The sequence below is a fragment of the Equus caballus genome, chromosome 15 (genome assembly GCF_041296265.1).
Source record: "Equus caballus isolate H_3958 breed thoroughbred chromosome 15, TB-T2T, whole genome shotgun sequence".
NCBI classification, from domain to species: domain Eukaryota; kingdom Metazoa; phylum Chordata; class Mammalia; order Perissodactyla; family Equidae; genus Equus; species Equus caballus.
In genome coordinates this window covers 107,118,294-107,141,595 of record NC_091698.1, presented here as the reverse complement: position 1 = coordinate 107,141,595, position 23,302 = coordinate 107,118,294, and the positions used below count along the sequence as shown (strand labels likewise).

Sequence of the window (23,302 nt, the reverse complement as noted above, 5' to 3'; positions counted from 1 at the left end):
CACCAAACGCCCGCAGGAGTCAGCCCTTGGATGCCTGGTTGGCATCTCATATGGGCAAGTCCAAAGCTAGGTCCGTGTGCACTCCGGGCCTTCCCTGTCTCATTAAGTGGCAAGTTTACCTTACAGACAACAAACCTTGGGGACATCCTGGCACCCCCTTCTCTCAGACACTGGGTCCAATCCACCAGCACATCTTGTGATGTCTACACTCAAAACAGGCTCAGAATCCATCCAGTTATCAGCACCCTGCCTGTTTCCGTCCCAGCCCATCCTGTCCTCCTTAGAGTCTTTTCAACGCCGTAGCCAGGAAAATCCTCCTACAAGGTATATCCTATGACCATGCTGCTCTGCTAAAAACCTCAATGGCTGGATCTCATTCACAGTGAAACTCACGACCCCTCAGGGCCGAATGCCCTCCAGAGCACTGTCCAGGCCTCTGCCGCGTCAGCCCTGCTCCCACCACTCACCTCCCTCGGGGCCCGGCCCCAGGGCCTCTGGGCTTTGCTCCTGCTGCTCTGTCTGCTGGAAATGCTCTTCATCCGCCCGCAGTCTAGGTTCCCTGCAGACCCTACAGTTCTCCTTCCTACCCCTCTGATTTACGTTTCTCCAAACCCCTTGTCGGAATTGGATATGTCATCATTGTACCTTAAAATTTATTGTGTATATGTTGTACGTTTATTTTTATATTTATTTATTTATGCTATATTTTATATTTAAAATATTTTTAATATTTGTATGTTTGTGAATATTTTATTTATCGTGTGTCAGTCCTGAGAAGAATGAAGCTCCATGAAGAAATTTGCCTCCTTTGTCAACTCATGTATCTCCAGTACTCAAAAGGGTGCTCGACACACAGTAGCTCTCGCCAAAAAAAGGGTGCTTGACACACAGTAGCTCTCGCCACGAGTAGATCCATAGCAGAGACTATTATCTCCCCTCGAAGAGATCACCCTGCGCCCTGAGCACCACCCCTCCCCCAGCCCAGAACTCAGTTTTCTTTTCTTTATAGCATTTATCACTACCTAAAATTATTGTAGTTATTCTGTCTCTTTTAGGAACTGTGCCTCCCTCCATTGGGATGGCCTCCTCCACCCCAGTATTCCCAGTCTCCAGATGATACCAAATTAAATAGGTTGGTAAGCACAAGGTCTTTCATTATGCAATGTAGGGATTATTTACTGAATTTCCAGTTCAGCTTTTAAAAAGAGTCTGTGCGTTACCTTTGCCTGGAAGATGGTGTGCACCTGGTGAGACAAAGCTGGTGAGCACGTCGGTGCTGTCCCAGGGAGGGCCCGGAGCTGACCCTTGGCGAACACTTAGATAGCCCCCGAAGCTTGATGTCTCTGCTCCTGCAGCCCTCGTCGGAATCTCAAGCAGGTATTTCCAGGAGAGTCAGGGGGCACTTCTGGGCTGGTTTATCAGGCAGTTTGCCAGCACAATGTGTGCTGGGCTGATCCCCCCAAAGCCCACTCTGTGCCCACAACACACGCCAAAGCAAGTGCGGGATCTGACCTATGGCCAAGATTTACACGTCAGACTTCTGGGAAGAGTGGCCATCTAATAAATTCTCTCTGACAGTCAGCTGTAAAACATGCCCCATTTTCAGGCAGAGTGATCTGACTTCTGGTGTGGAAGATGTGTCACCGTCCAAGCTCTTGGGTCAGAGGTTCTAACGGTACAGAGCAGAAGGGTCAAGCAGCTGGCTGCCCATTGGCAAGTTTTCCTGACCACTCTCTCTCTCCCGCTGACTCACTGGCTGTCTGAGTTACTTACGTTGTTGAAGAGGGGTCTTCAGGAAATCCTGGGGCCTCGTTTTAACTTTCCTAGAAGCGAGGTAAAACCACATTTAAACAAAATTAAGACTGATCTGCAAAAGGAAGTGGCCTGTGATATTGGAAACACTTTGTGGAGAGCTGTTAAAACTTATTACATCTTTTAAATGTCTGCAGCTCTGACTGACAGCACACAATGTTGAGTCTCAAAAGCCCTAACCAACTTGATGTGGCCTTAAACTAATTGGTAATCAAATAAGCAGGGAATTGAGAATACTGAGATTGAAGAGAGAGCCTTTGGAAAATGCATGTTTTGCGATATAGATAGCAAAGACAAAATTCAAAAGTGTTTTGTGACTCTAGTTTTTTTTTAAAGTATTTTTAATTCTAATTGAAATCCTTGATAAAGTTTCTGAATTATAGATAATATTGGAGAAATGCTCTGAGTATTTTGGATGAGGAACAATGTTTCATCTTTTTTAACATAAGTTGACTATTAGTGAAGTCTAAAATGTAAAACAACCATCTTATGATATATGAATAATGGCTGGAGGACTTAGCTTAATTCCATTAAATATTGAATATTTCTATCGACTCAGAAGAATGTTTTAAGTCCTAGTTCTTCTTAAGATTGTGGGGTCCTCAGCAAACTGCTTACTTTCCCTACGCCTTGTCTCTATCTTCTCCTCCACTGAGATGTAGAAATTCACGCAACAACAGAGCTCTCTGCTAGGCACTGGAGATGCCAAGTTGAATGCGACTGGCCCCACCTCAGGGAGCTTCAGTGGAGGGGAGGCATGGACAATGTAAAGCAGGTGGATGCCAAGTTTAAAGATCCACAAAGATGATGGAGTGCCAATCCACAAGTCACAGGTGAGAGAACTTTAAAATACTCCTAAAACAACAAAATTAGACTTGAACCAAAGGGAAGACATCCCTTATCCTTGCTTTGCAGACTGAACATCACAAGTGTGCCGACTTTCCTTGGGTCAACAGATGAATTTAACATAATCCCAATAAAAATATTGTCTTTTCTCTGGAGATCAAGTTGGTTCTAAAGTTCACATGTGAAAATAAACAAAAAGAGCAGCCAGAGAAACCTGCAGAGAAGGCAGGGCGGAGAACTGACGACATTCCCGCTGAACTTGAAATGTACGGCACAGTCTTTAATCGGTGTGGTAGAGGGAAGTGAGCAGACGGACAGACAGACAGACGCCTGGACCACGCAGAGTTCAGATGCATTCAACCTCGAGAGGAGCTGTACCAGAGGAAGCTAGGGAAGACGTGTTTTGTGGTCCGTGGGTGAGAGCTGGGGACCTCTCAGAAGAAGGACCTGGACCCCCATCCCACATTCTGGGCTTGAATAAAGTCCACGAGGGTCAGAATTCCAGTGTAAAAATAATTCTATATAAGTACTCATTTTTTCAAAAGGATAAATTCCCTTACAATCTGGGAGTAGGAAAAGCCCCATAAATTCAACTACATAAAAACACAAATGTTTTTGAAAAGCAGAAAACATTGTAGAAAAACCCAAAATAGAACAACAACTGGGAGAAAATATTTGTAACATATCACATAAAAAGGGCTCTTCTCCCTAATGTATAAAGAACTCTCAAAAACTTAGGAAGAAATAGAAAGGAAAACCATAACAATGGGCAAAACAAACAAGTTACATATATGGTTATAAAAAACGATCCTCAAATAAACAGTAAAATGTTCATCTTCACCCATAATAGAAGAAAGGACCACCTTCACCTTCCTGAAGCTTTTGAGTGGGGTCAGTACCTGGCAGGCTAGTCACCCTGATTGTTTTTGTTTTTCAGAAAAAATAGTTAATTAGCCTGAAGAAACATTTTCTGTGTGGGTCCTACCCAAATATCACTGGACTCTCTGTCTTTCAGGAGTGTCTCCTCACAAAGTCTATCAAGTGTTCCTGTCTTATTTATTTCTGGGTACTTAACTTTTTCGGTGGCTTTTTAAAATTGGGGTGTTCTTTTCATTACATCTATTAACTCGTCGTGGTTGGTAAATATGAAACTAATTTCTAAATATGAGTTTTGAACCTTATTATCATTAGATTTCCTCATTATCTGTAGTACATTTTGTTGTTATTGTTTGTTTTGGTTGATTCACTTGGATTTCCCAGATACACGATACTATCACCTGAAAATGACTGTTGTAGCTCCCTGATCTTTATTTTTCTCATTTCTGTCTCTTATCTAATTTCACCAACCTCCAGGACGATGCTGAATAATAGTGGTGAGAGGTACCTGCTTTCTGACTTACCTCCAGCACTTTCCATGATCCTCAGTATTGGAGCAAGTTTTTTATTTTGGTTAAGAAAGTTTCTAGACCATTTGCTCCTATTTGGGTATGTTTATAAAAAATGGAGGGGCCGGCTCCATGGCCGAGTGGTTAAGTTCACGCCCTCTGCTGCGGCGGCCCAGGGTTCGGATCCTGGGCGTGGACATGGCACCACTCCTCAGGCCATGTTGAGGCAGTGTCCCACATCCCACAACTAGAAGGACCTGCAACTAAGATATACAACTGTGTATGGAGGGCTTTGGGGAGACAAAGCAGAAAAAAAAAAAGATTGGCAACAGTTGTTAGCCCAGGTGCCAATCTTTAAAAGAAAAAAAATAGAGTTTGAATTTTGTCCATACTCTTCATCAGAATGTATGAGGACGATCTTATTTTTATCCTCAGACCAATTAAGAGGATAAATGGTATGAAAATATTTCCTAATATTGAACCAGCCTAGGACCCACACTGAGGTTTCATGCGACATCAGTGTGTTGCAAGGATTTGTGTACCAATATACGGAAGTGAGACACTACTGCAGTTTTTCATTATTATTAGCATCAGGTTTACATCATTAGAGTATTTGGAAGCTGTCCTTTTGCTATCCTCTGAATCAATTTGGGTATTATAAAATTGACTTTATACTTTTGAATTTAATTGCAAAGAGTTGAGCAATATAGTCACTTACCAATATTTTATTTTAAAAAGTTTATTTATTTACAAGAGAGTGAAAAATTTCAAGCTCATATGGATTCTTTGTTTGCATTACGGCCAGGAAATGTCATCCCTACTATTTCTTATGTAGCATAAATGATGTTTTCTTTGTGGAATTAAAATATGGTCAACTTTTTGTACTGATCATGGATATTTTTTAAGAAAAGGCATGTAACTTCAGAGTATAGTCTCAAAATAAATCAATAGGAATCATCTTATCATGTTCATAGAGTACATGTAGTTACATTTTGTCCCCTCACCTGGCCTGCACTGAGATAGGTGGATCTATCTCTCCTTTTCCATTTCTGTTTTTGTTTATTTATACTTTTATCCAGAATAATTCAGTGTGATAAATATTGATCCTTTCTTAACAGGTTCATTGACAGGCCTAGCATCATCTTCATTTTAAATTCATTACATTTAATATCACACTAAGACATTCCTTGTCAAACTTCACAGTCAATCCTCTCCCCTCGACACCTGGCAAATATTGATTAGTTCTCTATTTTTACAATTTGCCTTCTTTAGAATTTTATGTAATTGGATTCATATAATATCTAGTCTTTTGTACCAGACTTCTGATACTGAGCAAAATGCTTCTGAGATACATACATGTTGTCGCATGTATCAATAGTCCATTCCTTTTATTGCTGAGTAGTTTTCCATGGCACAGATGGAGCACAATGTTTTTATCCATTCAACAAGATGAACATTTGGATGGTTTCAATTTGGGGCTATTTTGGATAAAGCTACTATGAACATCATATAAGACTTCCTGTAAACATATATTTCTATTTATCCTGGATAAATATCCAGGAATAAAATCTCTGGGATATATGGTAAAGGAATATTTAACTTCCCAGGAAGTTAAAATGCCACATTATTTTACAAAGTGACTGTATATTTTGCATTCCCAACAGCCATGTATAAGGGTTCCAGTCTCTCCATGTCCTCATTAACACTTGGTTTTGTCCATTGTTTTGATTTTAGCCATTCTAGAGCTTGTGTCACAGTATCTCATTCTCAGTGTCCATTTGTTTTCACCAATTGCTAAAGATATTGAGAAAGTGTTAACTTTCTGCTGAAATTCTTCACCTTACCTTTTAATTGTCTAAATGTATATATCACAGTTTATGACAATTGCAAATGAATCGCTTCACTGTACCATTTTTAAAGTTTAAAAGTTTACAGTTTGTTAACTTCCAAGCACGCACGGCAAAACCGCAGTGCTCAGGGACACATACACATATAATAGAAACATAAAGAAATATATGCACCTGATAAACAGCAAATCCAGGATGATGATCACCCTTGAGTTAGAAGGAGGGGGAGATTAGGAAGAGTGAAAAAAAGAACATATTATGCTTTATTTCTTGCTGGGTGATAATGATGTGGGTCTTTATTCTCCTTCTTCCATGTCTTAAGAATTGCATCATAAAAGATGTTGATCCATGTGTGCATATAACATAAGGCTGTGAAGAACACACAGCAGAATACAAAACTGGAGTGAGAGCACCTCCTTGAGAGGGTCGTTTTGGTGGCTCTCCTGAAGAAAGGAATCCAGACTGGAGGCTGTTCCAGGAGTCGAGGGCTGAGCTCATGGCGGCTTAATGTATGGAGGTGGTGACAGAGGTCATAGGACGTGGTCAGATCTGGTGTTTTGAAGCTGACAGAAATCACTGGTGAGTCTGATTAGGGTGTGAGATAAAAAGAACCAGGGATGGCTCCTAAGTAATCCTGAGGCCTCAGGAAGTGGATGAATGGAATTTCCGCTTACTGAAGAGGAATGTTGAGGGCCGGCAGGCTTTGGAGGAGGGGAAAGCGAGAACTTAGTTTTGGAAAAGTTAGGTTTGAGCTGTGTTATGTGTCTGAATATAGCTGTCAAGTGCACAGTTGGAGATGAGTTTGCAGTTCAAGGAAGAAGTTAGAGGGACAAGATGGTGACATAGGAGGCTCCTGAATTCCCCTTTCCCTCAGATGCACTGAATATACAGCTAGGCAAGGAGAATTTCCTCTGAGAGAAATCCAAAGATCAGCTGAATGACTCCTACACATTGGGTGACTAGGAAAACACCCACATCAAAACAGGTTGGAAAGGCTGAGACACACTCTCACATAAACCCCACCCCCAGCACCACATCATACAATTGACAGGGAACCTCCAACTCCCAGCTTCTCTCTGAAGAGTGAGGGGTTTGGACCACACATCTAGCACCCCAACTTTTAAGGCTGCCACCCAAGGGATAGGGCCCCAAATCACCAAGGTCTGAAAGCCAATGGGGGCTTGCATTTTTGAGTGCCACAGGACTACAGCAAACAAAGTAGTTCCTAACAGGACCATAAGCACTTGCTGTGGCTATCACCCCAGGGCTCAGCTCAGGGGCAGCAGACAGAATCGTCCATCATCCCCCCATTTCCTGGAAGGGGTGTGGCCACATACTTCCCAAGCTGCTGTCTGAGAGCCCAGCTCTCATTAGCACACATCCAGGTGCTGGCTGTGATCCTCCCAGGAGCCCTTGGGGAGCCAAGAATCACTCCAATAACAAAACCAAGTCACCGTCATCTCCCTGGAAGAAGCTTGTCCACACATCTAGCGCCTCATCTTTTATGGCTGCCATCCGAGGGACAGGCCCTCAAATCACCCAGCTCTGATAGCCAGGGGGGCCCCCAGGACTAGCAGCAAACAGAGAATCAGTCCTCACATGGGCACAGGAGCACCCCATCCTACAGCTATACACCCAGGCTCAGCACAGAGGGGTCAAGTAAAAACACTCAGCTCACAGTTTCTCCACAGAAAGGACTTAACCACATACTTTCTCAATGCTGCCTGAGGGTCCAGCTTCCAATCTGCCTGCATCTGGGTGCTGACTGCAATCCTCCCCTTTGGGATTCTGGTCTTTGGGACACAAGCCTTGGCACACCCTCAACCACTGGGAGTCACTAAGAACAAAGATGGCAGCTTGGAGAATCACAAAGTTTGAGAAACAACCAGGCGCCTGGGCTGGACTGACTGACGAGGTGCCTCCCGAGGCCACTCCATCAAAACTGGGGGGGTGGTTTTGTCTAATGCACAGAAACCAATACAGAGAGTCAAAGAAAATCAATAAACAAGGGACAAAGTTCCAAACAAAAGAATAAGATAAAACTCCAGAAACTGATCTAATGATGTAGAGAAAAGTGTTTTACCTGATAGAGACTTCAACATAACAGTCATAAAGATGTTCACCAAGGTCAGGAAAGCAATGCATGAACAAAGTGAGAATCTCAACAAAGAGAGAGAAAATATAAACAAGTACAAAACAGAAATCACAGAGCTGAAGAAACCATAACCGAGCTGAAAAGTTCAACAGAAGGCTCACAGCAGACTAGATCAAGTGGAAGGAAGGGTCAGTGAACTGGAAGACAGGGCAGTGGACTCCATCCAATCAGAGGAGGAAAAAGGAAAAAGAATGAAAAAGAGTGAAGATGACTTAAGAAATTTACGGGACATCAACAAGTGGATGATTTTATGCATTACTGGGATTTCAGAAGGAGAGAGAGAAAGGAGCTGAAAGCTTATTCTGAGAAACAACAGCTGAAAACTTCCCTAATGTGGGGAAACAGACACTCAGATCCAGGGAGCCCAGAGAATTCCACATGAGACGAGTCAAAGAGCCCTACATTGAGACACATTACAATTAAGTTGTCACATGTTAAAGACAAGGAGAGAGTCTTAAAAGCAGCAAGAGAACAGCAACTTGTTATGTACAAGGGAACCCCCATAAGACTATCAATGGAATTTTCAGCTGAAACCTTGCAGATCAGAAGGGAGTGGGATGATATATTCAAAGTGCTGAAAGAAAAAAAACTGCCAACCAAGAATACTTTCCCCAGTGAAGATGTCCTTCGGAACTGAAGGAGAGAAAAAGAATTTTCCAGACAAAGAAAAGCTGAAGGAGTTTATCACCACTAAAGGAGCCTAATAAGAAATGTTAAAGGGGCTTTTTCAAGCTGAAATGAAAGGATGTTAATTAGTAACAGGAAAACATATGAAAGAGTAAAACCCACTGGTAAAAGTACATATATATTTAAATTCAGAATACTCTAGTATTGTAATGGTGGTGGGAAAACCACTTATAACTCTACCATAAAGGTTAAATGACAAAAGTATTAACAACTGTAAGTGCAATAATTTTTTAATGGATACACAATGTAAAAAGATGAAAATTGTGACATCAAAAATGGGGGAAGTGTAAAAATGTAGAGCTTTTATACACATTCAGCTTAAAATAGATGGTTATAACCATGAGATGTTCTATGGAAGCCTCATGGTAACCACAAAGCAAAAACCTATAGTAGATACACAAAAGAGGAAGAGACAGGACTCTAAGCACACTACCACAGAAAATGGTCAGATCACAAAGGAAGAAAGCAAGAGGAGAAAGGAACAAAAGAATTACAACAGCCAGAAAACAGTGAACAAAATGGTAATACTAAATCCATACATTTCAATAATTACTTCAAATGTAAATGGACTAAATTCACCAATCAAAAGACATAGGGTAGCTGGATGGATTTAAAAAAAGATTCAACTCTATGCTGCCTACAAGAGCCTCACTTCAGCTTTAAGGACACATAGACTGAAAATGAAGGAACGGAAAAAAATATTCCACGCAAATGGAAACCAAGAGAACATACAGGTAGATATACTTATATAAGACAAAATAGACTTTAAGCTAAGAACTATAATGAGACAAAGATGGTCATTTATATAACAACAAAGGGGTCAAGAGGATATAACAATTGTAAATATTTATGCACCCAACATCAAAGCATCCAAATATATAAAGAAATATTAGTAAATCTGAAGGGAAAAGCAAACTGTAATACACTAATAGTGGGAAACTTCAATACCCCACTTTCAACAATGGATGGATCACCTGGACAGAAAATCAATAAAGAAACATTGGACTTAAACTACACATTAGACCAGATGGATCTGAAAGACATCTACAGAACATTCTACCTAACAGCAGCAGAATCCATATTCTTCTCAAGTACACCTGGAACATTCTCCAGGATGGATCATGTTAGGCCACAAAGCAAGTTTTAATAAATTTAAGAAGATTGAAATCGTATCAAGCATCTTTTCTGACCACAATGGTATGAAACTAGAAATCAATTGCAAGAAAAAAACAGGAAAATTCACAAATATGTGGAGATTAAACAGCATGCTCAAGACCATCCCACAGCTGACATCAGAGTCAAGAGAGAAAGTCTGAAAGCTTTCCCTCTAAGATCATGAATGAACAAGGGAGCCCACTCTCACCACTCCTATTCATCACAGTTCTGGAAGTTCTAGCCAGACTGATTAGACAAGAAAAAGAAATCAAAGTCATCTACGTTGGAAGTGAAGAAGCGAAATGATCTCTGTGTGCAGATGACACGATCCTCTACACAGAAAACCCTGTGTCCATCAACGGATGAATGGATAAAGAACATGTGGTGTAGACATATACAAAGCGCAGGGGAACTTAAGAGATGTCGGGCACAGGGTGCAAACTTCCAGTTAAAAGGGGAATACGTTCCAGCGATCTAATGTCCAGTCTGGTGACTGTGGCTGACAACATTGTATTATATGATTGAAATGTGCTAAGAGTAGAACTTGTCTTCTCACCAAAAAAAAAAAAAAAGGAAATATGTGAGATGATGGATGTATTAATTAACTTAGTGGGAATCCTTTCACAATATATAGGTATTTCCAACATCACATTGTACCTTTTATATATTTTACAATTTTATGTCAATATTATTATTAAATATTTTATTATTTTATGTCTATATTATGTCAATAAAGCTGGGAAAAAAAAAGCTATGCAGCCCAAACACGGAGATCGGTTTTAACCTGCAGACCAAGCACAGGACTCGTGCCTACTTTACAAAAGAAAATAAGGAAAGCAAAATAAAGACATTAAATTAGCATTTTAAAAACATTTATTTAGAGACAACTGAACCATGTCAACATAAGCTGATTCTACTGCTAGAAACGAACAGACATAACCTCCTACGAAGAAAAGTTAACAGATACATCTTTTTTTAATGCATAGTGGTTGAACTTCTTTGTAATAGCATGTTTCTACTATAAATGTCTATATACAATTTTGAAGGTAGAAAGGTACTTTCTAAGGATTCATATTCTAGTTAATATCTACAACTCTAAGTATTACTTAATCTCCTACTTAAGCTGATTTCTCCTTCTCCAGTCACTTTGCAAATAGAAATATATGAACTGGTATTCATGCCCTACCCTTAGACTTCTCAAATTAAAATAAATGGTTACCACAGACACAGCAAAATCAAGTGTTTGTGATGTATGAAAATTAACACAAAAGAACTGGCCATATAATTGGAAGATATTAACTATTAAATGGTACATGTGATAAAATTAGTACAAAGTATCTAAACATATGTAAGTTAATCATTTATTTATATATAGAAAATTTTTTACATACTGGATTAAAAGTTTATGGAACAAACAGAAGTATATTTAAACTTATATTAATCATTGCTTAACCAGATAGTAAATCCTGTCAGTATAGAAATAATTTTTTTGTAGTTCTCAAGGAATAACATAAATTTTAATTCATCGTAACATAGTTGGCTGGAAAAATGCCAGTTTGTCCTCGAAGCTTTCCCTCCCACCAATCAAAATGTGAATCCGTCTTTGATATAACAGTGATTTTGTCTCCAGCTTGAAAATTCAAATCCCCTGGCTGTTGTCCTTCAAAAGAATATAGTGCTGTGACTTCTATGGGTTGATTCAAGTTGCCTAAAAGAAAAAAAAGTACTTAAATTAGTCACCTTTGTTAGGTGAAAAACTGAGAGTATGTGTGGGTGAGAGACACAGTAACAACTGAGGGCCAGCATCCGGATCCCTGGAGGCCAGCAGAACTCACAGCGGACGATCCACGTGATTTTTATCATGTCACCAAACTTATGTTTTTCTTCTTTGAAAAGAGCAAATGTTTGGCAATAACACTTCCTAAATCACACGAGTGAGACTGCTTATTACTCTATACTTAACTGTACTTAGCAAATGTTTCTGGTAATAATTGTTTGATTTGAATTTGGAATAATCTATAAGATCATACTATTTATACTCTCCCCATTTTGAGAGAATAGTCAGTTGGCTTCCGTGAACTACAGCTATTAAAGACAAGCTAATATTTGTGCTCATGTTTGCATCACAACAGCTTCCACATAAAACCACGTTCTGCAGTGCCTGGCTTTGAGGGTCCTACCTTGGACGCATTGGCTGTTTTATCCGCATTTTCCCCAGGCTTCATGTCTGTTTTCCTTCCTACCTGATCCTTTCTCTCAATACAGAGACAAAATTCAAATCAGCACACGAGGAAGCACACCTACAAGCGTTCAACAAGCATTTCAACACAGTATGCAGAATTTAATGTATTATATTGGGAAAAATTACTTTGAGAATTGAGTGGTTAACATGAGTAAAGAACATTAAACATTAAAAACTGTGTAGCATCACAAGAAACATAAAGCAACAGATACTTTCTGGGTACTCAGCTACATGGAATTGGATATTTCTACGTTTCATGTAATTTTGTGCATAAATTAGGCAATTAGATGCTTGTTAAATGCATCTAAGTGCAGATATACTGAAAACATAAATAAATGAATTCTAAAGCCAGCTACTTATCTGACCTTATAATACTATAATAATAAAAACAGCTGAAGTTGGCCCGTCAGTAAGAAATAAAAATAGTCCACACTTTAATTAAACTATGTGGTGACTGAAACACCACATTTGTCGCTCTCACAAGATGGTGCTACGGTTCTCTCTACAAAGCCTGTGCCATCCAGTTCTCTGAGTTCTCCTAAAGGAATAACCCTAATAACAACTAATACAATTGCGTTAGAGAGATCACTGGAATAATTAGCTCTTTTCTATAATACAGAGAATTTCTGTATATTTTAATATTTTATACTGTATTTACTTTGACTCTATCAATTTTAAGGAATAAAGTTAAAAGCATGTCACAAGAAGAATAAAATTTTGACACGGTCTGGATGTAATCAAAGCCAGTTAGCCAATGGCTGACACATACTGACGAACAGTCACCACTCTGAAGTGGCCATGCTGCCACACTGAGACGGGATACACAGCCAGTCCTCCTGTCACGTCTCACGTCATTAGATCAGAAGAATGTAAGTTAATGTCAAAAAAGGTCATTCTGAAAATTATTTTCTTATCAACAATTACATTCACGACCTCCATATATAAAGCTGTATCCTCATTAACCAAACTTAGCAACGAAAACCCTCCATGACCCACCTCGGCCCTCCTGTCTCCGAGGCCTGGCGGATAATGGAAGGAAGAAGTGAAGAGCGCTCGTGCATGCAGGGCACGTTCTGGAGGCCACAGCCGTCTTAGGCGAACACGCTTGCAGCACTATTCAGAGGTAAAAACGCACAGGGAGGGACAAGTTCCATCACTGTCTGTGGCGGGAGCAGCTACTGCAGGCCATGCCAGGCTCCCTGAGGAGCACTTGACAAGTACTCCGCCGGGTCCTCCCCTCCCATGAGGCGGCCGCTGCTGCCCTCCCGCTTACAGAACACGAACATGCAACTGAGGCTTGGAGGCATCAAGCGACTCTCCAAGGAGGCGAACTGAGTCCAGAAGTCTGCCTCCAGGCCCCTGTCACTCCTGAGAGCACAGCCCGAGGCCCTCAGCATGCACAGTATTAAGTTGCTCCAGACTGAGCTTGGATTTATCAGAGCGTTTTTCTTTTGTTAGACGGATTTTCAAGAAGAATCAGTGTATTTCCTGCATCACTGACTTAGCCAGACTGTGCAAATACGAATATCCAGTGCAGATGATCCTGGGGAATCAACGATAATTGCGTTGGTTCTTACTGGTTTTAGGAATATATTTTATGATGAATGATTAGAGGAAGAAAGATACTATGAACCATAGAAAAGACAGAGAGGAAAACAGCCCTCCCATTTAGGTATTGTCTAATTTCCTCAAATTGCAGTTTCCAAGTGAATCGCGGATAAAGCAGTGGCGGGAGAGAGGGCGTCGGGCAAGGCAGAGGGTTTTGGGTCGCCGCAGAGAGCAAGGGGGTCACTGTCGGCACTGAGGAGGTCAAGGGCCAGCATTCCTCTCTCCCTGTCCACGTCTGGAGCAGAGGGGAGGCAGCCGTGGAGCTGGCGAAGAATGTGGCTAGGACGGGACAGCAGTGCGACATTCCTCACCCCTCTCAATAGTCAGGCAAGTCCCTCCACCACTGGGAGCAGCAGGAGAGTCAGCCTTTGAGGGTAAAATTTGTCCAGGCGAAAATGCAGGCGTGCGTCATACCTGAGAGAGGCAGGCACACCCAGCCACTCAGTGCCACGCTGCTCAGTTTTCTGCAACAAGCTCAAAATGACTTAAAGTTTCTCTTTACTGTAGACATTAGGGATAGTTTTCATAGGAAGAAGTTTAAAGCTCACAAAATAATTCTTTAAAAAAAAGAAAGGTGAGCCAAGGTGGGGTCTCCTTCAGGAAGGGGGCACCCAGTGACGGGGGCTAACTCCACGGGTCCCTCAGTGTCGGCGTTCACAGACGCCATCCATTCTGAGAGAGACATACCTTCAAGTTTATATTCCTGTGCTTCCAAACAATCTGCAGGATCTTTGAAGCAAATGGCCGTTTTCATCATAACATTCAAGTTTAATTCAAATAGAGGTTATTTTTCTCTCCCAATCAGGGCCACACTTAACAGGAAACAGATTGCAATCAGCATTAGTGACTGGCAGCTGCCCCGAGGCTCACAGCTAGCAGGCTGGGTCACCAGACGTCCTGTCCTCTCCCAGTTCCTTTCTCAGAGGAACCTACATCACATAACCAGGTGAAGCCGACCCCACGGGCCCAGACACGACTCAGGAGAAGAATCTCAGCCTCTGAAGGCACCAGACCTGAGAGAACACGGCGTTGATTTTGTCACACATCTACCGTAGAGACGAGTTGGGCTGTTGACTTGACTCTGGCACCCACGTCCCTCAGGCCACACGCAGGGGGCTAGAGCTTCAGGGACCCTGTCTGTCCTCTGTAGGAGTGTGACTGTCAACGGTGACTGAGCCAGACGTGGCCACCAGGCCAGTGGTTCTCAAAAGGCAATGTCCGGGGCATTTGTGGTTGTACACCCAGGGCACCACTGGCATCGAGTGGGCCTAGTGTGGGGTGCTGCTGAGCCCCACGCAGCATGGGTCAGCCCCTGAGCAGAGCTGCCCAGACTCACTGACAGTTACAGGGGAGAGGAGCAGGGCCAGGACAGCTGATGCAGGACGCGGCTCTCAGCGAGAACGTCTAGCAAATGGGGCTGCGGACTGTCAAGGCCTGCCTCGCCAAGAGCTCGAGCACTACATAGTTGGAGTTGCCAAAGGGTGCAAAACAGAAGTCCGTGCGATTTGGAGAATTCTTGTTCCACTTGACAGCCGTGCACGGCCGCAGCTGGGCCTGGGGCAGGCCAAGGAGCTGGTGCACGGGGCACCGGGCATCCTGCACAAATGGGTTTTCAACCCGAGGCTCAGGCCCGTGTACTGACTCTTCTATGCACAGATGGTCAGCGGGGCTGCCAGGAAGTCCTTGGTAAGAGTTTAACTGGTTTCACGGCTGCTTTTTAAACAACACAGGAATGTAAAGCAAGTTTTATTTAAAAAATAGACTTCAAATGCTCCCTTTCACTTTTTTTTCAAAATCCCTTATATTTAGAGAAAGAATTAAATAAATTAATATGAATATTAACCTAGTACCCACTGTTTATATGAATTAACTTGTCCCAGCCTCAAATATAAAAACAAAAACCAGCCAACCAACCACCCATGTGTAGGCGACATTGTCTTCGTATCACAGGCAGTGAGCGAATGTATCGGATTTAAATTTGAGCCTGTCTCCAGAGCCCATGCAGGGTTTTATTTCTTATCATTAAATATTTTCCCTCAGCGCCTTTTAAGAGCCGTTTCTACTATTTATCAGGCACTCAGGCTCTGGGCACAGACTTTACAGAAACCTAAAAAGAGGGGCTGCGGTCCCAGTGTCACCAAGGCATCGGGGGTCGTCAGCCTCGGCCCTCACCCCCCAGGGTCCCTGGCAGGCACCCCTCCCCAGGCAAGTTCAGGCTGTCTGTTGACCCTGTCAGGGTTAAGAACGTCTTTGACGGCAGGATACCCACATCTGCGTCTAATCTCAACAGAATCCCTGAAGGAGAAGGAGGGTAACACGACAGCCTGATGTCCACGCTCTTTGGCGTAAACATGCACCTGCCAACCACTTCTGATCCTAAAGGACGTGCATCCGAAGGTCAAACTCTTGGTGATCTCACAATCTTCACCACGGCCTTAAGTCACAAAGAGCAAAGCACGTTTTTAAACCTCTCCGAGCTTCCTCAGTGCCTCTGAGACCTCACGCAGCACCGCCGGCAGCTGAGCCCGCGCATCACGCCACCTCTGAACACGGGACCTTGGCCCCCAGAGGAGAATTGCCCAGGAAGAGACGGCCAGGGCGGCTCCAAACACTCGCAGCCAGGCTGACAGCAAGAGGACGTCAGAGGCCCTAACCCACCGGGAAAGGCGGACTTCTGCTCAGTGGCCTCTGCTTGAGAGACGTTTTTGAAGTATTTTTATAAACTAAAAAAAACACCAGGTACTTAGTTACCTTGATGTTCTACTTACATGAAACAGGTAATTCTCCAACAGTTTATTAACCCGTAGTGTATGGTTCTGACTCCAGTGCCGGAAGATGACGTGAAAAAATAAATAAGCTAATTACAACTATTCAACCATTGCCCCCAATTTGTGTCCCACTCACCTCTCTAAATAATTACTTAATTCTTTCAAAGAACATTTCCAAAGAACATTGAAGTAGAACAGTTGAACAACCATTTTTATTATAGGAATCCTAGTAAGTTTTTTGAAGAAATTCCCAGTAACAGCAAAATATATGAACATGAAAAATAAAAAAATCCTTAAAAATACAAAAATATTCATGGGGCTAAGAACCAGAGAAAATGCCATGAGAATTAAGTTGTCATTCACAATCAACAAACTGTCGTTCTGTTCCTGACAACGAGTGTCTCAGAGATCCACGGTCCGGTCTCTGGACAAGCCTGTGGCCCCGAGTCACCGGGTCCTGAGCTCACAGGTCTCATCCAGCAACTGGGCTCCTCAGGCCTCCCCATCCTCTCATGAGCCAAGTCAAAAGCAAGCGAGAGAACAAAAGCACAGCATCTTAACAATGAAGCATTTGTCAAAGTACTGTGGGCATCTGACCCATCAAGAAGGGGCGCCCCACGCCTCCCCAGAGCTTCCACAACCTGCCAGATCGTCTAGGAAGTTTGTGATCATAAGATGCATAGGGGTCATTTTAACATATAGGTGTTTTTATTTACCAACTTTCTCGTGATAGCTGGAAAGTTCAGGATAGAGCTTATATTCATTTCTGTTACCTGCAAAAAAAAAAAAGGGAGGGGGGACATTTAGAAAAATTCTTAGAATACAAAATATAAAAACCCAAGAATGCCAAATCTTGCCCTCGCCAAGCAAATATTTTAAATCACTATAATTGGTAGAAATGTCCTAATTTCATCCTGCTTTTACTCAAGAGGAATGTCTGAGTAAACCCGGAGGGCACAGCACACACAAGGCCGTGGTATCTGACATCTGGATGCTCAGAGGCGTGAGCGTAGCGCCTGCCATGCAGCTGCACTTCGTGGAAAGACGCCTCCTGTTCCAGAAGCCGCCAGAAACACCCGAACGAAAAAGCATGCAACCCCAGCCAGAGACTGCCAAACATTCCTGCTTGCTTAATGCCTAAAATAACTTTTAAACAGCATGCATTCACTTGTATATTTTTTAATTGACACCTAAAATTGTTCACTAAAACTTAAAAGTTGTAAAGGGAGCACTTTTTAGCATATTTCATTATCAACTATTTAAAATAAATAATCATCTCTCTCCTTTTTTGGATAAAAGAATCTGAATATCATAATTACCTGAATCCCACCATCACCCATTAAAGAAAATCAAGAAGCTGTGTTTTAATAGTCTGAAATTGTCACGTTCATTTTTAACCTTCAAATCATATTTCCATTCCATTCTTTGTCACAAAGATTTTATACTAGTGTATTGATATTATATTTTTTAATGTAACAATTTCTACAACAAAAATTTGTACATAAATTTATTTTTTAATTTTATTTTAAGTAAACACAAGGCTTTATTAAATAATTTCTTATAGAGTTATCATTGCAATCACTATTAGTATAAAATTGATCAAAATCTTGAATATATTATGAATTTGTTAACTTACTAAACATGAAAGTAAAATTTTATTTGAAATGTATTTCAATAGATGAACAAGACTTTTCAAAATTAGTTCATTATACAGGATGACTATTTCTTATTTCTAGAATGCCATAGGCTCAATATCAAATTGTATTTTAGTATTGTTTTTTAAAGATATAGATGCTAAAAAATCTGGTTCTTTTTTTTTCCCCCTGAGGAAGACTGGCCCTGAGCTAACATCCATGCCCATCTTCCTCTACTTTATACATGGGACGCCTACCACAGCATGGCATGCTACGCAGTGCCATGTCCGTGCCCAGGATCTGAACCGGGGAGCCCCGGGCCAACAAAGTGGAACATGTGCACTTAACCACTGCGCCACTGGGCCGGCCCAGAAATCTGGTTCTTATAAAGAAACTAGAGACGGCTAGAAAGAGATATTCTATGGCAACATAACAGAATTCTTTTATATTCCTTCTGAGATGAGACAGAGGTCAGAAAACCACATTGTTATCTGTCACCGAAACAATAAAATGTTACTATCATAACTTTTTGTCTTGGTGGCAGATAGCTTTGCGTTTTTTTAAATAATTAACATATAATGGTAATATTAGTTGCTACTCTCATTATCAATTCACATGACAATTCCATTAGGTGCCTGTTCAGTTTTGTTGAAAGCAAAGAAACGAAAATTGCCTGACCTACAAAAGTATTTCCTTCTCATCAGAATCCTTCACTAACTAACGAGCATCACGTCCATGTTTCAGTCTGGATCTGTTACTATGTTTTGGGGACCATGTAGGGCGTGTGATTCAGGATGGTTTGGGGTTTGCTTTTCTTATTCAAGTGCAAAAGAACCTATTGTGAAAGAACAGAAGACAGAGAGGACAGCCTGCGAGGCATGTTCTCGGCTGGACTGGCTGTAAGATCTGGGAGCAGCTGGAGAGCGGAAACGGTGTCTCTCCAGTTATCTGTGCCACACGCACCCTGGCAGTCTCTGCAAACCCCGTCTGGACAGTGTACAACAATTCAAACGTCACTTGCCTTAGAAGTTTATGAACACAAGAATACAGAAATAAACATTGGCAGGGTGGGGAAGAGGGTACAAATATCCCAAGAAAGTCCATTTTTTAAAATGGCGAGAAATGAGCGATTTTGGGTAGGCAACTAGATATGACAAAATATATGCAAATTAAGTCTTTCTCAACTATAAAAGAAAGTACTCTAAAATGGAAATGGGCAAGTACATTCCATTCATCACAACAAACCAAAATTACAAAGTATTTAGGAGCAAATTTAACAAGACAGACAAAAACTATGAAATCTTAGGAAAGCCATAAAATAACATCTCAACAAATGGGAGGGTTATCACACAGATGCCAAGTTAATTGACACACGTAACGTTATTGCAATTAATACCCCAGATCATAGAATTAATATAAGCATATAATATTATTTCGGCTAGAATTGCATATTGGGGAAGGAGGAGAGAATTGGTAAAATGATCTTAAAGTATACGAAGAGTAAATGTCCAGTAATTGCAAGACTTTAACCACGACTAAATAATACAAAGGCTACAAAAAATAGATGACATTTTTCCATAAAATTAAAACTTTCATGGAGTAAAATATATAATAAACAAGATCAACAGACAAAAGATACACGTAGAAAAAAATCGTAACCCAAATGACAGTCTTTGAAAGAAATAACAAAGAAAATAAATGAGAAAAGTTTAAAGATAAATCTCTGTAAATTGGAGAAAGCATCTTCTGAAGGAGACTAGAGTTTTCACAGATTATAGCAACAAGAATTTGTCTTATGTAAATACTTAGACGAGGTCGACTATTTTTCTCTCTTTAATACCCATTAGCTCTTCTATTTGACTCTAAAGTTTAACAACGTAGCTTGATTTCTTAACAATAATATTTAATAATTGCTTAATTATAATTGCATTGTGAACTGCACAAAAATACTTACTTTGAGAGCCGGAGTTCAGCTGGACTTGAGCTGATGACGTCTGTGGTCTCGACAGTGGTTTTGGAGGTAACTCTTTAGCCTGGGAGGAACCAAAAAAAAGCACATAATTTCAAAACCCTGATTTTACTCAGGTGTGTATAAGGCTTTTTGTTCTAACGAGTGTATGTGGCAAACTTCATCCCAGGCCCGCGTCAGGAAGCACCCCAAGCACTCGTGTGTGCTGCTCTGGGCCATGTTTAGCTGAATTGGATGATGACACGCAGGTGATGACGGGGACTCTCCTCTGTGACTGACGCTCTCCTCAGCTGGGCACCCACCAGGCAGGTGCAGCAACAGGTGGTTGGGAGAGGAAACGACGGCTGAGACCGTGCCCCATACAATTTTTACTCTGTATGATGGGGACCATGCAGCCTACTGTGGGACCAGAGGAACAGGTACACAATACCTGGGCACCTCACGGCCTCAGTATAGCAGCAACTATTAGTGTTATTAATTGACGTTATGAAGTGCTGTTCTTGGAGAAATGCAATCACAGAAAACAAACTGTGTTTCTCCTTGAAATCTGTTTAGAGGGCACGTCAAGGTCGTGTGACATTTCCACAAGACGTTATGTAAGTGGATGACCAGGGAAGTTTCGGGGGTTCTGAGGAGCCCAAATCAAGGACAGAATAGCCCACATAGAGAGGCTTCCCGTGGGTACCAAGAGGGACACAGAAAAACCAAGCGCACCGCTGCCTTCCTCTGTTCTCTCTCCGCTTTCCTCATGTTGATGCGTTGTCCCTCATTTTCATACTTTTCAGTAAAGGAATCAAGAACTTCATAAAGATCTTCTGCTTGAGCGGGCCGCGGTATGTCTCCAAATAAAATGTCATAAGCCCGGATCTCTTGACAGTAAAATCTAATAAGACACATCAAGTTAAGACCATTTCTTTTACAGGCAGATCTTTCCTAGAATCAAACGTAGAGCACACAGCTGTATGTGTTTACTCATCTACAGCACTTCATATAAACCAGTTTTCAAACCCTAACAACAAGCTACAACCCACCTTAAACCCCTGAATTCACCCCAAGTTCACCTCTAGAGGCAAACACTGTAAATAGTGTGTATCACTATGAACAGCACGTCCTTCCTCCAATAATGTGAAAAGCACATCACATCTGCACGCAAACACTTATATGTATCCATCAACACTTAGGCAAATAGACCGACAGCACCTACATTTTTATAGGTTTTTACTTTTTAAGTTTCTTACAAAAATGGTGCCAACATATATGGCTTTGTAATTTCTTTAAAATGTTTATTTTTATCAAAATTACGTAAAGATTTGCCTTACATGTTTGGAAGCCCTGCAAGTGATTAAGAAGTATATTTGTTTTAGTTTATCCAGGATTTAGGTGAATTTTAGTGGGAAAGTGTTCCAAAGGCCTAGAATCAGAAGTTTCTAAAAGCATTCTTAACTTACATTTCTCAAATTAATAAAACCAGAAGTAAAAACATCTCTTAACTTTACAAGGTGAAGAGTTCTGCAAACCCTTATTTGCCCCATTCCTCCTATTTTATAGGTTTTGTGGTTTAGGTTTAATATTATCAAATGTGCTACTGAATTCTGGAGTGACTGCACAGAACATTCCCTCCTACAGTGGTGGGTCTGTCTGCTGTGAATGGCAGAGCGCATGTCCACCGCCAGCAGTGTTGGCTCGTCAGGCTCACATCTAGTGGAATTTCTGCCAAGTTCTAGAAGTAGTCCTTCTGTCAGTCTTGGCTTTTTATCTTTTTCTGGGCAATGAGACATATTTTAGTGGAAATTTAGACAAGCAGTTTTGGGAAAAATTAGCCAGGTGCCAGTTTAAAGTGGAAGTTCTTCTTTGCCTGCTAGGATACTTCCAAATTCTTTGTTTTAACTCAAAATTAGTCTCTATTAAAGGCAACCTACTGAACGGGAGAAGATATCTGCAAATGATATATCTGATAAGGGATTAAATCCAAACTATATAAAGAACTCATACAACTCAATATCAAAAAATAAACAATTCAATTAAAAATGGACAGAGGACCTGAATACAGTCATAAGCCACATAACCACATTTTGCTCAATGATGGACTGCATATGTGATGGTGGTTCCCTAAGATTAGTATCACGTAGCCTAGTGTAGTAGGCTATACCATCTAGGTTTGTATAAGTGCACTCTATGATGTTCACACAATGATGAAATTGTCTAACGATGCACTTCGCAGAGTGTATTCTCATTGTTAAAAGATGCATGGCTGTAGGTATTTTTCCAAAGAAGATATACAGATGGCCAACAGACACATGAAAAGATGCTCAACACCACTAACCATCAGGGAAATGCAAATCAAAACCACAATGAGATGTCACCTCACACCTGTCAGAATGGCTATTATCAAAGACAAGAAATAACAAGTCTTGGCGAGGGTGTGGAGAAAAGGCAAGCCTTGTGCACTGTTGATGAGGATGTAAACTGGTGCAGCCCCTACAGAAAACAGTTTGGAGGTTCATCAAAAAATTAACAATAGAAATACCACATGACCCAGCTAGCCCGTTACTGGTTATTTATCCAAAGAAAATGAAAACACTAATTAAAAAAGATAAAGGCACTTCTATGTTCCTTGCATCACTATTTACAGTAGCCAAGATAGGGAAGCAACCTAACTGCCCATCAATGGATGAATGGATAAAGATGTGGTATATATATACAATGGAAATATTACTCAGCCATAAAAAAGAATGAAATCTTGCCATTTGTGACAACATGGATGGACCTGGAGGGTATTATGCTAAGTGAAATAAGTCAGGCAGAGAAAGACAAATACCGTATGACTTGACTTATATGTGGAATCAAAAAAACAAAACAGATGAACAAACAAAACGACACAGAAACAAACTCAGAGATACAAGGAACAAACTGGTGGTTACCAGAGGGAGGAGGGGTTGGGGGGGATGGGCAAAATGGGTGAAGGGGGTTAAGAAGTATGAAATTCCAGCTATAAAATAATTAAGTCACAAAGATATAATGTATAGGATAGGGAATTTAGTCAATAATACTGTAATAACTTTGTATGGTGACAGAAGATGGTAACTAGACATATTGTGGTGATCATTTCACGATGTTTATAAATGCAGAATCACTATGTGGTACACTTGAAATTAATACAATATTGTATGTCAGTCACACTTCAATAAAAAAAT

At 41.1% G+C, this 23,302-nt stretch overlaps 1 protein-coding gene across 22 annotated transcripts in view; it reads right to left on the bottom strand.

Annotated features, from left to right (window-relative positions):
- Positions 1-10,742: 10,742 nt before the first annotated feature.
- Positions 10,743-23,302, bottom strand: part of SH3YL1 (SH3 and SYLF domain containing 1) — a 47,892-nt gene continuing 35,332 nt past the window's right edge. For all 22 annotated transcript variants that reach the window (XM_014731335.3, XM_070236818.1, XM_070236824.1 and 19 more), the window contains 4 exons: positions 20,823-20,991; positions 20,094-20,172; positions 17,222-17,278; positions 10,743-11,595 (listed from right to left, as the gene is read on the bottom strand). In XM_014731335.3, the coding sequence (XP_014586821.1) occupies positions 11,405-11,595; positions 17,222-17,278; positions 20,094-20,172; positions 20,823-20,991 (496 nt within the window). In that variant the 3' untranslated portion in view covers positions 10,743-11,404. The remainder of the gene's footprint in view (positions 11,596-17,221; positions 17,279-20,093; positions 20,173-20,822; positions 20,992-23,302) is intronic.